Below are 14,900 nucleotides of genomic sequence, written 5' to 3'. Positions count from 1 at the left end.
CGGAGCGGCGGCAGCCCGGCCCGCGGCTCGGAGGGGGCGGACAGCGCGGGCGCGGCTCTCGGTCCTCGTCGGCCCCCGCGTGGCTCTGCGGAGTGGTCCCCGGGAAGCGGGGAGCGGCGGGAGCGGGGTCCGGGGTAGGGTCGGCGCCCGGCCCGGCACCCCCGCCCCGCCGCTGGCGGCCTCGCCCCCGCCGCGCGCCCCGGTCCCGCCTCCCGCGTTGCCGTGGCAACCCTGGAGCTCCGGGCGCGCGCCCGCGGGAGCGCTCGACAGCGGCGGCGGCTGGGCTCGGGCTCCGGCTCCGGCTCCCGCTCCAGCCGCGCGCGCCGTGACCTCGCTCCGGACGGAGCCCCGGGTCCCCAGCGCGGCGCCCCCTCGGCCCTGCGCCCGCCTCGCCGTCGGCCCCATGGAGCTGCTCGCCGCAGCCTTCAGCGCCGCCTGCGCCGTGGACCATGACAGCTCCACCTCGGAGAGCGACACGCGCGACTCGGCGGCGGGACACCTGCCCGGCAGGTGAGGACGGCGACCGCCCCAGCCCGGCCGGCCTGCGCCCCGCGCCCCGAGAGCGCACCGGGCAGCCCGGCCCCGCGCGGCCTATCCCCGCGCCTGGTGGCCCGCGGCCCCCAGCCGCCGTCGGATTCGCGTCCGTCCGGGGTCGGGCACGCGCTGGCCCGGCCCGCCGGCCCCCGGCCCCCTGCCCGGAGTCACCTCTGCGCCCGCTTCCCAGACGCCCGGGGCGCTCGCGTCCTGCTCAGCGCCCCCTGTGCGCGCATGGCGCCCTGGGGCTGGGGGATCGGAGCGTGAAAGGGGCTGGGGTCGGGTGGTCGCTAGGAGCGAGGGACCCAGGACCCGTCGGGGCGGCCTCCGGGCGGGCGCCCAGGAGCGGGCAGGGCGCGCCAAGTTTCCAGCGTCTGCCCGCAAGCTCGAAAACATGAAGGTTTGGGCGGGCTGGCGTGGGGATGAATCACCCGAGGCGCCCTGGTGCGGTGACAAAAAAAAAAAAAGAAGAAAACGCGGCGGGGGGCTGCGGAGGGCCCCCCCCCATCTGGAGCTGCGGTGGCCAGGCGGTGCCATCGGGGCAGCCCGAGGTGCAGACACCTCCAGGCACCTCACGAGGTGTGTGTCGTTGCTTCAAAATAACCCTCCCTCCTCCCTCCTGGCAGCGAGTCGTCCTCCACCCCGGGAAATGCGACCACGCCCGAGGAGTGCCCAGCGCTGGCCGACAGCCCCACCACCCTCACCGAGGCCCTGCAGAGGATCCACCCCATCCCCGCCGACTCCTGGAGAAACCTCATCGAGCAGATAGGTGGGTGGCGCACACAACCCGGCGCCCCGCGCCCCAGGCCCTGCGCAACGTGGGTGCCCGAGGCCCTGAGGGGCGCCTTGTCGTGGCACGCCGCGCATGACATTATGCTTCTAAGTGATTCCACGAGCAAAACCGGGCACTTCTTCATAGTGCCCTGCCCTTGTGTACCCTTCGCCTACGGGGTGTACCTGGCCAGTCCTCTGCGGAAAGGCGGCTTTCTGTCCCCCCTGTTGCTATTGCCCAAAAGGAGGAGGTGACACAGGAACCCACCTTGAGCCGTTCCGGCCTCCCCCAAGCTTATCCTTCCCGGGGAGGGCTTTCATGCCGCCCCAGCTGCCAGCTACAGTTGGAGCTAAAGACAGGGATGTGGGCCGGGGGCTTCTGGGCAGAGCCGGACTGTGAGGCACGTTGCATGGACAGGAAAGGCAGCGCCCAGTCAGGGGAAGCCCAGAGGTTCCAGAAAAGCCTCTCCTACAATGTGTCCCCTGGGGGACCGTTAGGAACATATGTGGGTGCCATGCACTCCGGCAAAGCTTGGGAGGTGGGGAAGCCCCGTGCATACACAAAGGGGAGAAACTGTGTCCCAACAACTCCAGCATTTGCATTTAAAAACAAAAAAAAAGAAAGAAAGAAAAGAAAAAGCTAGTGACATCAAACTAGTTCTCCTGTTGTCACCAGGGCAACAGTGAATGGATAATGCAGTTTCTGTTCGTCTGAAAATGGTACCGGCTGCCTAGAAAATAATCTTTGATGTTATCAGAGCAGCCAGTAGTCCACTTATTTAAATAAAAATTCTAGATTTTTGAAAAATTCCCCTAAATAGGGCCGGGAGTTTGGCCTAGCGGTAGTGTGCTTGCCTAGCAAGCACGAGACCCAGGTTCAATTCCTTGGTACCACATACATAGAAAAAAGCCAGAAATGGTGCTGAGGCTCAAATGGCAGGGTTCTAGCCTTGAGAAAAAAAAATCCAAGGACAGTGCTCAGGCCTTGAGTTCAAGCCCCAGGACTGGCAAAAACCAAAAAGCAAAAATTCCCCTAAATATATAATCACCCTCCAGTCCCTAAAGCTGGAACAGGCACCAAGTGTGTGCAGGTTGGAAGCCAGCTCCCAGTGGTCAAGAGACCTGGGGCTTCTCAGCTCCTGCTCTGCCTGGCAGGGAGCTTTCTAGTCACGCCTGGAGCCAGGGGCCCTGCCAGCCGAGGAGGTGAGGGTGGCTGTGTGTGTGCATGGCCCCTAGCTCATGCCCCCTGAATTACACCCCCATGGCTGGGGGTGCCAGCGGTTTTTCAGTTGTGTTCTAGAGGGGTAGAGAAGGGCTGTTCTCAGACTGATGCCAGTTAGGGAATCCTGGTTTTGAAACAAGCTCCCAAATGCCCCCTCCTTCCAGCTCTCTGCCACCCACCTGTCCTCCCTGTGTAGTGAGGACTGCCACGTGACCACATCTGCTTGTCTGCCTGAGTGGCTCAGATTAGGGTCAGTGCTGGGAAGAGAGCTGGATCCCTCTCAGATGCCCCGGCTGTGTGGTGGGGCGCAGAGGCTTCCTTCCCAGCTACTACACCTGAGGACTCAGAGCTGGAGCTCCAAGTCCCTGAGCCTGGTCCCTGCTTCAGTTTCCTCATCTGTCAGACAGGGGAAACTCTGATGTTGAGACCTTTTCCATGGCGCCAGTGAGAGCCGGCAGGTGTCATGGGGAGTGTCCTGCTGCCTCTTCTACAGGAGGAAAAGCACACAGCTGGCCCCAGGCTCACCTCACAGCTCTTGGTTGTAGAGTTGACAATGGTGCTAAGCCTGGGGAGAGGCGCTCTGTCAGGTGTCAGGGGAGGGCATGGGTTCCTGGGGACCTAGAAGAATGGGAGGTGGGGATGGCTAGTCGAATGGACTGTGGAACTGCACAGAGCAGCTTGTTGCATTTTGAAGTGGCTGTCGACAAGAGCAGACAGAATTATGTTGGGGCTACACGTAACACACTATCTAGCTGTCAGCACAAGTGACTGGGGTGGCTTTGTGTGCTTGTGTGTGTGTTTGTGTGTGAGTGTATGTGTGTAGGTGGGTATGCACGTGCTGCTGTCTACAGCACCTAACACAACACTTGACACAAAGAAATTGCTCATTATGTAATCCTTTGCCCTCCATGGCTTCCTACTTCAAGGATTTACTTAAAGGGAGAAAAAAATGCACTTTGAATGGCTCTGAGGACGTTAGCCAGAGGAGCTGGGGATGTCCTCACCTTCTGCAGGGAGCAGAGCCAGCATGGTACAGACGCCAGCCTGGTACAGACGGCCTGGGTTAGGACAGGTGGGAAGCAAGGCCTTCTGATCCCACTTGCATACAACAAGTGCAAGGGAAAGCTTTATCATATCTTTTGGTAGTACTTGGGGTAGAACTCAAGGCAGGCAGTCTATTGCTTGACCCACTTCTCCAATCCCTTTTTCATGTTGGTTATTTCTAAGATAGAATTATTTATTTATTTGGGGAGGGCCAGGAGTTTGGCCTGGGTTCGATTCCACGGTACTACATACATAGAAAAAGACGGAACTGGTGCTGTGGCTCAAGTGGTAGAGCTCTAGCCTTGAGAAAGCCTAAGGATAGTGCTCAGGCCCTGAGCTCAAGCCCAGGACTGGCAAAAAAAAAAAAAGAATTATTTATTTTTGGCTGATTACAGGGGTTTAAACTCAGAGCATTGTGCTCACTCAGCTTGCTTTCTTAGCTGGCACTCTACCACGTGAACCACACCACCGCTCCTTCTCTTTGCAGTCCGTCTTCCATCTTGGGTAATTAGGATTAACAAACCTGAGCTACCAGTATCCTACAAGATACGTTTTTTTGTCTGGGTTTTTGTGTGTTGTGCCTGTTTGGGGCTTGAATTCAGAGGCCAGACCCTATCCTTTAGTGCTGAAGGCTAGCATTCTACCACCTGAGCCACAGCTCCACTTTGGGTTTTTGGTGATTAATTGGAGATGCGTCTCGTGGACTTTCCTACCCAGACTCCCAATCCTCATATTTCGGCGTTCTGAGTAAATAAGACTTTCAGGTGTGAGCCATGAGCACCCAGCTAACACGTGGGTATTTTTGAGGTGGGCCTACACCGTGATGCACCTATCGGTGCCTCTCCCCATCACCTAGATGCCAGGTAAATGCCCATTATGCTTCCTCTATAGCTGGAATAACAGGCATGCACACCACACCCAGATACTGGCTGAGATGGCACCATCTGAAATTTTATACTTGACCTTATGTTGAGCCACCATCCCCTGGTCTCCGCCTCCAAAGTACCTAGTACCTTGTACCTCTCAAGTACAAGCTTGGGCCACTGTACCTAGTACAGGGAGAGTTAACTTCCATGTGAAGTTGTATTTACTAAGTGTCCACAATCTAAAATAAGAAAATATATTTGTATGGTAATCTGAATTTAAGGCAGACACACAAGAAAAGAAAAGTTATAGAAAGTGGTTACATCATGTGCCAAATATATACCTACCAAATATATACCAAATATATACCACAGGTATATATTTTACATCCTAAATATAGACTTCAGGGGAAAAAAATGTGAAGCCATTTTAAAAGCTCTAAAATTGTCCCAGGAGTTTGGCCTAGTGATAGAGTGCTTGCCTAGCATGCACAAAGACCTGTGCTCGGTTCTTCAGTACCACATACATAGAAAAAGCCAAAAGTGATACTATGGCTCAAGTGGTAGAGCTCTATCCTAGAGAAATCCCAAGGACTGTGCTCAGGCCCTAAGCTCAAGCTCCAGGACTAACCGGGGTGCCGGGGGGGGAGCTGGTAGGAGCTGGTAACTTGAGCCTGTTATCTTAGTTACTCGGAAAGTGGACATCAGAAGGATCATGGTTTGAGGCTAGCCTGAGAGAAAAGCTAATGAGACCCTCATTTCAGCCAACAGCTGGGCATAGTATCATGCATTTGTCATCCTAGCTGCCTCCCAGTTCCATGGAAGGAAATCCAGGGAACCTGGAATGAAGAGTTTACAAGACCTTATCTCAAATCTGGGCATGAGGCTGAGCTAAAATAGGAGGATCACTCCAGGCTGGCCTACACCAAAATGAAGACCTTATTTCAAAAATAACCATAATAGGGGCCGGGAGTTTAGCTTAGTGGTAGAGTGCTTTCCTAGCATGCACAGAGACCCAGGTTCGATTCCTTGGTACCACATACACAGAAAAAAACCGGACATGGTGCTGAGGCTCAAGTGGTAGAGTGCTATCCTTGAGAAAGTCCAAGGACAGTGCTCAGGCCCTGTGCCCAAGCCCAGGACTGGCAAAAAAAAAAATAACCATAATATAACCAGGTTCCAGGAGCTCACACCTGTAATCCTAGCTATTCCGGAGGCTGAGATCTGAGGATCATGGTTCAAAGCTAGCCCAGGAATGAAAGTCTGTGAGACTCTTATCTCCAATTAGCCACCAAAAACACTGAAAGTGACACTGTGGCTCAAGTGGTAGAGTGACAGTGTTGAGCTGAAGAGCTCAGGGCTAGCACCCAGGCTCAGAGTTCAAGCCCCATGACCAGCAAAATAATAAAAAAATCCTAATAAAAGGCTCTATGATAGGACTCAAGTGGAAGAACTTCTGCCTAGCAAACACAAAGCCCCAAGTTATGACTCCAGGACTACCAAAAAAGCAGACAAAAATACAAGTCCTGAAGTTACTTTTATTGAAAGCCTTTTGGCTGTAAGTTAAGAGAATGTTGGGCATAAAAGCAATCCTGAAGAATGGACAAGGCCTGACTCAGCTAACATGTTGTGAGTCGGAAAGCTTCAGAGTTGACTATAAACCCAAACAAGCACCCAGTGGCTTTTCCTCCTTTCCTTTCTTCTCTTGGGCCTCGTGTTACCAGATGGCTGCCACAGCTCTAGAGCAGTGGTCTGTAGAAACCAGAGAGGCAGTACTTTGGAAGGGATATTTTTTCTGAGAAGCCTTTAGAGATGCTCTCTTCTTCTTCTGGCCCAGGATTAGACTGGGTTCCTGAAGCTGCTTTGTGGGGCTATAGTGAAGTACTAGAGGCAGGCACTTTTCACAGAGCAGAGGTTTGTTGGGTCCTATGAGGTCTGTGAGCAGCTCCAGCAGTTGCTGGCACTATCACAAATGGTGGGTGACATCATGGTTGGGACCTCACATCATGATGTAAGTGGGTGGACCGCCAGGTGGAAGCCCGAGGATCCTGGGCCAGGCCTCCTCGCTTAGAACAGTCCCTTGTTGACTGAGCCGAGCTCCTGGGGCACGTTCAGAGGTGCAGCCCTGTGCTTTCAACATCCCCACGCTGGGGTGAACCAGCAGCACAGGAACCTCTGCGGGCCATGTTCAAACCCATCTGCAGGTGATTTACAAGTCACAGGTGTTTGCTTATTTTATTTTTTAAATTTTATTTATTTATTTACTTATTTTTGCCAGTCCTGGGGCTTGATGTATGTGGAACTGAGGAATTGAACCCAGGGCTTTGTGCGTGCTAGGCGAGCACTCTACCACTAGGCTATGCTCCTCGCCCCTTTATTTTGTATTTTATTTTAATTTTAATTTTTTGTTTATTTTTGCCAGTCCTGAGGCTTGAACTCAGGATCTGGGTGCTGTTCTTGAGTTTTCTCAAGGCTAGCACTTCACCACTTGAGCCACAGCTCCACTTCTGGCTTTTTCTGTGTATATGAGATTGAGGAATTGGACCCGGGACTTTGTGCATGCTAGGCAAGCACTCTACCACCAGGTCACCTTCCCAGCCCTTATTTTTTTATTTTTTTTGTCCAATTCTAGGGCTTCAACTCAGGATCTAAGCACTGTTCCTTAGCTTTTGCCATTTAAGTTTGGTGCTTTACTACTTGAGCCACAGCTCTACTTCCTGGTTTTGTTTTGGTTTTTTTTTTTTGGTGGTTAATTAGAAATGAGAGTCTCATGGATTTTCTTGCCCAGGATGGCTTTGAACTGTGATCCTCACCTCTCAGTCACGTTCTTGGCCTCCTCTACAGAGGCGCTGTTCCCTGTCACGGGAATTGCTTCCTCCAGGGCCTCACCCTGACACTCTCACCCTGGACAACAGATCCCAGCAAAGGCATTTGAGGAGGAGCAGGGGCACTGACCCACACCGTAGCCACCAAGTGTGACTCTGTCCACATCTAGACACAGCACTGCTGGAGAATGGGACCTGCGCATGCTCACCCATATCCCCCTCCCCCCAGCACAGAAGCAGGGGTGCCAGGGCATGGTGGAGAGACAGACCACACCACGTGTGGTTTCAGAAATATGGCAGCCCCACTTTCCCACAAGGCTGGCTTGAACTCAGAGCCTGGGTGCTGTCCGTGAACTGCTTATTGTGCTCAAAGCTAGCACTCTACCACTTAAGCCATAGCCAGCTCCAGCTTTTTCTAAGTATTTCATTGGAGATCAGAGTCTCACAGACTTTCCTGTCCCGGCTGGCTTCAAACCTCGATCCTCTGATCTCATCCTCCAGGCAATGCAAGTCACTTCTCTGAAGTGGGCCGAGTACAGCCAGGCTCAGCCAGGCAGTGTTTGCCAAGGGCATCCACATAGCAGGATACTAAGTACCCTGGTGGCAGAGGGGTTTCTGGGTGACCTGAGACCTGGCTAATACCTCCACAACCAGGGCTGTGTGTAGTGTAGCCGCTCCTGTCCTTTTTCATTTTTCTTTGTCACATTAACTCCTTGTCATGGCCATGTTGTATTCCGTTCCTCTCCCCCCCCCCCCAGCATACACACACTTGGGGCAGAGTCTTGCCTACAACAAGGCTCCCTCCCCCCAACCTTAAGGCAGACAGGATCCGCCTCCCTGTCTGTGCCCAGCAATCTGCCCCATGGCCAGGAGAGCCCAGATGGGCGTTAGCAGCAGGATGCTGTTTGTGCTGATTATTCTGTAGCCCAAAGCCTCCCCTGCATTGGAAGGCACTTAAGTACAGTGGGTCAGGGAACAGGCCTGAATCTGACGAATGCAGTGCTTCTCTACAATCTTCCACTCCATGAAACCCTCGTTCTTTCTTTAGTACAAAAACTTGACAGCTGGGTTCAGGAGTGTGGCCTAGTGGTAGAGTGCTTGCCTTACATGCACGAAGACCCAGGTTCAATTCCTCGGTACCACATACATAGAAAAAAGCCAGAAGTGGTACTGAGACTCAGGTGGTAGAGCTCTAGCCTTGAGAAAGTCCAAGGACAGTGCTCAGGTCCTGAGCTCAAGGCCAGGACTGGCAAAAAAGAAAAAAAAAAGTGACAGCTATTCCATACTGCAGATGTGGATGAATCCACTTGGCTTTTTATTCTGAGGCTGTGGAAATGATCCTGTGGGGATATCAAAACATAACTGGGTCATTTCCATCAACTTTGCATGTATGGTTATGAACACATCAAGTTCTACATTCTAGTTTTGCCCAGCATGTATGGAAAAGGCATATATTTGTGTGACTAAATTTAGAATCTATTCATGGATTTTTTTTTTGTCCTGGGGCTTGGACTCAGCCTGAGCACTGTCCTTGAGCACTGTCCTTGAGCGCTGTCCCTGAGCTCTTCAGCTCAAGGCTACCATCCTACCCCAGGGCCTGGGCACTGTTCCTGAGCACTTTGGCTCAAGGCTACCAACCTACCCTTGAGCCAAACCCCACTTCCCGTTTTCTAGTGGTTAATTGGAGATAGAAGGCTCAGGTCCTTTTGGGCTGGCTTTGAACCTCGATCCTCAGATCTCAGCCTTCTGAGCAGCTAGAATTACAGGCGTGAGCCACCGAGCCCGGCTTATTCATAGATTTTTTATTTGTTGGGAGAATCTTACATGTGTCCATCTTCCCCAGAAATAACGATCCTGGAGCCTGCTGTGCACCGCAGGCCCTCCTCCCTGCTCCCTCCACAAACGCTCATACTTTGGTTTGAATTCAAGGTCTCTTGGCATTCGGCCACTTCAGCCAAACCCCAGCCTTTTTTAGTTATTTTTCAGATAGGGTCTTGTGTTTTTGGAGACTGGCCTCAGCCCACCATCTTCCTCCTTATGTCTCTCTGCAGTATCTGGAGTGATAGATAGGAGCCACCATTCCTGGCCTGTATCCTCTATAGAAGCCAGGAGTTTGGCCTAGTGGTAGAGTGCTTGCCTAGCATGCACAGAGACCCAGGTTCGATTCCTCGGCACCACATACATAGAAAAAAGCTGGAAGTGGTGCTGTAGCCTTGAGAAAAGTCCAAGGACAGTGCTCAGATCCAGAGTGGAAGCTCCACAACTGGCAAAAAAAAAAAATATATATATATAGAAGCCTTGGGCCGGAGTGTGGCCTAGTGATAGCATGCTCACTTAGCATGCACGAAGCCCTGGGTTCAATATCCCGGAATCACATACACAGAAAAAGCCAGAAGTGGTGCTGTGGCTCAAGTGGCAGAGCACTAGCCTTGAGAAAAAAAATGTACAAGGACAGTGCCCAGGCCCTGAGTTCAAGCCCCAGGACTGGCAAAAAAAAAAAAATAGAAGTCTTGCATTAGAGACATGTGATGATCTTTATCTGAAATTCTTTCTTACGACAACTGTTTTGATTTCAGGGCTCCTGTATCAGGAATACAGAGATAAATCCACTCTCCAAGAAATTGAAACTAGGAGGCAACAAGATGCAGAAATCCAAGACATTGCAGAGTCCCCAACAGAGGAAGACACTCCAGATGAGGAGGAAGAGGAGGAGGAAGAGGAGGAGGCCACAAGCCCACCCGAGAGGAAAGCTCTGCCACAGATCTGCCTGCTTAGTAATCCCCATTCCAGGTTCAATCTCTGGCAGGATCTGCCTGAGATCAGGAGCAGCGGCGTGTTGGACATCCTTCAGCCGGAGGAAGTCAGGCTGCAGGAGGTAATACCCAGGGTGTGTGTGTGAGGGGGGAAACTGGGTTACTGGTGGGGCTCACTTGCCAGAACAGGCAGGAGTGAATAGTGTTTCCCACTGTTCGTCTATGTCGGAAGCTGGTGTGTGTGTGTGTGTGTGTGTGTGTGTGTGTGTGTGTGTGTGTGTTTGAGGGGGAGCATCCTCCTTTATTATTGGCTTCAAAACACAATTTTCAGATCTTACCCTCCTGAGTAGCTAGGACTATAGGCATGATCCATTGACACACAGCTTTACTTTTATTAAAATAAGATTTTTGGAGCCCAGAGTTTGGCCTAATGGTAGAGTGCTTGCCTAGCATGCACAAAAACCCAGGCTCATTTCCTCAGTACCATAGAAAAGCCAAAGTCGTGCTGTGGCTTAAGTAGTAGAGCACTAGGTATGTGGAAAGCCCAAGGACAGTGCTCAGGCCCTGAGTTCAAGCCCCAGGACTGGCAAAAAATAAATGAAATTTCTAGTGTAATTTAGAGATGAATGTTAATATGCAGAACTCAAAAGCATAGTATAAAGTTCCGCAACATAAATGGGGCTAACAGAGAGAAAGAAGGGCCTTTTTTATAATGCATTGGAAAGACAGCAAATGGCAAGGGGGCAGAAAACCCAACAAACCTCAGCCATAAACATAGCTGAGCTTTGGTGGCTACACCTGTAATTCTAGGTTGGAGGCTGAAAGTGAGGGGATCACAGTTAGAACCCTGCCTGGGCAGAAAGGTTCATGAGATCCCTTCTCAGCCTCCCGCTGTGTGTGCTGGTGTGTACTTGCACCTCAAGTTACAAGGAAGGCCAAGATTAGGAGACTCAAGGGACCAGGCTAGCTGAGGCAGGTAATAAAAAGTCCAAGAGATTCCACAGAGGGAATGTGCCTGCCATCCTAGAAACAATGGGAGCCCTACAGCAGGCAGATTATGGCTGAGGAACATGTCTAGATGGGAAGCAAGACGCAATCTAAAAAACTAAAATTGAAAAAACTAGCAAAAAATAGAGGGCTGTTGTATGATTCAGCAGTAGAGCATCAGCCTTCCAAGTACAAAGTCCAATGTTTGAGTCCCAGTACTAACACTACTATTATTAATAATAATAATAATTAATATAAATATTCATTGCTAAAAGTTCTTTAATGGACTAGAAAACTAAATATGCCCTGTTACCAGACAGAATGGTTATTGGGGGATAAAAGAGAGAGAAGGATGCAGTATTTTGTACAGCTAAAGGCATCCTTGTGTGGATATGATACCACTTCATTTTAAAATATTCTTAAATTGCCTATAGTATTCAATAATATGTTTTCCTTATGTAAAAGAAATATAGAAGGACATAGACACCTCTCTCTGAGTTTCTTTCACTTTGGCTTCATCTTATTCCATAGCCATTTGGGTCATGGTTTTTAGCCACTTCTTTACAATTATAGTTTAGCTTTTTTTTTTTTTAAAGAAAAAAAAAAAAGGTTCCTTCCGCACTAGAAATAGCGTTTTAGTAGTAAATGATAGTTTGGGTGGTTTTTTTTGTTTTTTGTTTTGCCAGTCCTGGGGCTTGTACTCAGGGCCTGAGCACTGTCCTTGGCCTTTTGTAAGGCTAAAGTTCTACCACTTGAGCCACAGCACCACTTCTGGATTTTTTCTGTGTATATGTTACCAAGGAATCCAACCCGGGTCTTTGTGCATGCTAGGCAAGCACTCTGCCACTAGGCCAAACTCCCGGCCCTAAATGATAGGTTTGCCCCAAGAAAACAACTGGCTGAAATAAGGTTGAGGGAGACAGTGACCGCCTGGCAGGCAGCAGGCCCGGTGGCTGCCCACGCAATGGGTGACCCTCACAGTATGGCCCAGAGCAGCCAGGTCAGGTTCAGGCAGCTCGGAAGAGCCAATCCCCAACCAGACTGCTGTGGCACAGCTGCCCAGCAGGGGCTGTGAACAAAACCAGGCGCATTGTGAAGGATGCTGGATCCCCCAACTTACTGCCCAAAAGGTAGTGGAGGCTGTGTGTCCCTGGTCAAAGCCTGGGTTTTAAATGCTCCAAACCTGGACACATTTTAAGTGTTGATGACCTATCATGAGTAAAAGATTCTACAAGATGCAACTTTGGTTTGGTGCATGACACCATTTAAAATTTTTTCTCTTGTTGTTTTTGTCAGTCAAAGGGCTTGAACTCTAGGCCTGGGCGCTGTTCCTGAGCTCTTCAGGCTCTACCACATTGAACCACAGAGCCACTTCCAGTTTTCTGGTGGTTAACTGGAGATAAGTCTCACAGACTTTCAGATTTTCATGACCAGGCTGGCTTTGAACCACGATCCTTAGATCTCAGCCCCTGAGTAGCCAGGATTGCAGGCTTGAGCCACCAGTGCCCAGAGAATATTTTTTAATGCCTCTAGGCTATGTGTACAAGCTAAATATAAAACATAAATGAACTCCTGGTTTTAACCCAAGCACATCCCTGAGAGTCCTCATTTTGTGTGGGAAATCACTCAAAGCTGGAAAGTTCTAGAATGAGCCCTTCTGAGCCATGCTAGGCCTTCTGTCTGCTCAGAAGGGAAGTTGTCCTACCAAACACACACACACACACACACACACACACACACACACACACACACACACACACACACAATATCAAACCTCTGTGTTTAATCTGTTGGACAAAAATGTATCTTGTTTTAACTTTCCTGTCTTCAATGATTTGTATATCTGAGTATCTTTTCATGTAACTATTTGCTGTTTCATTTCTGTGTGTGTGTGTGTGTGTGTGTGTGTGTGTGTGTGTATACACACCTGTGTGAGCATGCGCCAGTATAGGGTCTTGAATTCAGGGCCTGGGCACTGTCTCTGAGCTTTTTCACTCAAGGTAGCACTCTGCCACTTGAGCTATTTCACTTCCAGGTATTTGTTGGTTAGTTGGAGATATGCATCTCCAACTTTCCTACCAGACTGGCTTCAAACCATGATCCTCAGCTCTCAGTCTCCCGAGTAGTCAGGATTACCAGAATGAGTAAATGATGCCTGAATTCTATTTTTACTTTTCTTTTCCTGGGATTTGAACTCAGGGCTCTCAGACACCGTGCTCCCTCAGCTACACGCCCAGCCCTGAAAGCTCAGGGAAGGAGCAGGAAAACATATGAACACTTAGAAAATAAAACAACAGACTTCTAAATAACCCTTGGATCAAAGAGGAAGTCTCATGAAAGTTATAATGTTCTGAAATGACAGAAAATGAATTGGCAGCATACTATAACTGGTGAGACACAAAGTGGTGTTTAGATGGAAATTGATTGCACTGTGCTCCTTGAGAAGACACACACATTCTCCAGTCAACAACCTGGGTCTCCATAGGACAAGAGTGGTGGGGATGGGATGGGTAACCCCAAAGCCAGCCAAACAATAGCAGTAATCAATACAAGACTGAGAATCAATGCACCTAGAGGAAAAACCCATGAAGCCAAAAGCTAGGAAATCATGAGTAAATCCTCACCAAGGCTGACAATAATGCACAAGCTTCCAAGTTCCCTGCTCTGCTCTGAGTTCTAAAGGTTTATCTATTCATATAGATTCTAAGGAAATTACCGTGAGCTCTCCGTTTTAACAACGGAACCAAACTGACAGGATTCTGTATGCCAACTCAGTGACTTCTGTGTCAGCTCTTTTATTCAATGACTGCTCAGACTTACTAAAGCAAGACAAGAAGCCCAAACATGCCTCTTGCCTATTCCTATCTGCTTCTGGGAGTTTCAGCGAACTCCAGGTTACACAAGCAGAACCCACACGATGACCCTTTGGTAAGCTTGAGTCTGAATCTGTCGTGGAAGAATCCAGACTTAAGAACAGAATAGTACAGTTAGTCTACAGTTTCTACCACTGTGTCTGTTTTTCTTCGTGTGTGTGTGTGTGTGTTTGCTGATCTTGAAGCTTGAACTCAGGGCCTGGGCACTGTCCTTGGATACTTTTTGCTCAAGGCTAGCACTCTACTGCTTGAGCCAAAGCACCACTTCTGGCTCTTTCTGTGTATGTGGTTCTGGGGTATTGAACCCAGGGCTTCGTGAATGCTAGGCAAGCACTCTACCACTAGGCTATGCGTCCGGCCCACTTCATCTACTTTTGGATTTCTGACTCGGCCTGCAACTATTAGTTCTGCCCTTCTTTGGAGGATCATTTTTGTCTTGTTTGTTTGTTAGTACTAGGGTTTGAACTCGGGGTATCCAGCTTGCTTGACTGATTCTCTACCACCTGAACCATGCAGCATAGTGCTTGAAGTTGGGGCCTGGGCATTGTCCCTTAGCTTTTATCACTCATGGCTGGCTCTCTACTACTTGAGCCACAGCACTACTCAGCCTGGCTTTTTTGATAGTTAATTAGGGACTTGAGGACTTTTCTGCCCAGGCTGGCCTCAAGTCATGATCCTCTGGAGCTCAGCCTCCTGAGTAGCTAATGTGAGCTACTAGGACCAGGATGAGGGGAAAATAATAATAATTCGGATATATTCAAGTTAAAAGGTGAAGAAGAAGGCTAGAACGAAATCATGGGGCTCTCTAAAGGGAGCTTTCTGGAAGGTGGTGGGAGAGATGGAGCACAGAATGGCCCAAGAAGAACAGAAAGAGCGAAGGGGAGGAGTGTGACAGGGAGAAGGGAGACTGGCATGGCTGGCCACAAAAGCCCAGAATTGACTTGGTTTGTGCTGTGCCTGATTCCTGGCATGGGGAGAAATGAAGAGGAAGCCATGAGTGCCAGGAGCAGCCACGCCCCCAGCCTCGG

At 50.2% G+C, this 14,900-nt stretch overlaps 1 protein-coding gene across 1 annotated transcript in view; it reads left to right on the top strand.

Annotated features, from left to right (window-relative positions):
* The first annotated feature begins 281 nt into the window (after positions 1–281).
* Positions 282–14,900, top strand: part of Ngef (neuronal guanine nucleotide exchange factor) — a 29,475-nt gene continuing 14,856 nt past the window's right edge. Inside the window, exons 1-3 of the mRNA XM_090355059.1 lie at positions 282–510; positions 1,161–1,303; positions 9,836–10,134. Coding sequence (XP_090211185.1) covers positions 404–510; positions 1,161–1,303; positions 9,836–10,134 — 549 coding nt within the window. The 5' untranslated portion in view covers positions 282–403. The remainder of the gene's footprint in view (positions 511–1,160; positions 1,304–9,835; positions 10,135–14,900) is intronic.

Source organism: Megascapheus bottae, chromosome 21 (assembly GCF_031878675.1).
Source record: "Megascapheus bottae isolate mThoBot1 chromosome 21, mThoBot2.hap1, whole genome shotgun sequence".
Lineage (NCBI taxonomy): Eukaryota > Metazoa > Chordata > Mammalia > Rodentia > Geomyidae > Megascapheus > Megascapheus bottae.
This window is presented reverse-complemented; position numbering and strand designations above follow the sequence as displayed.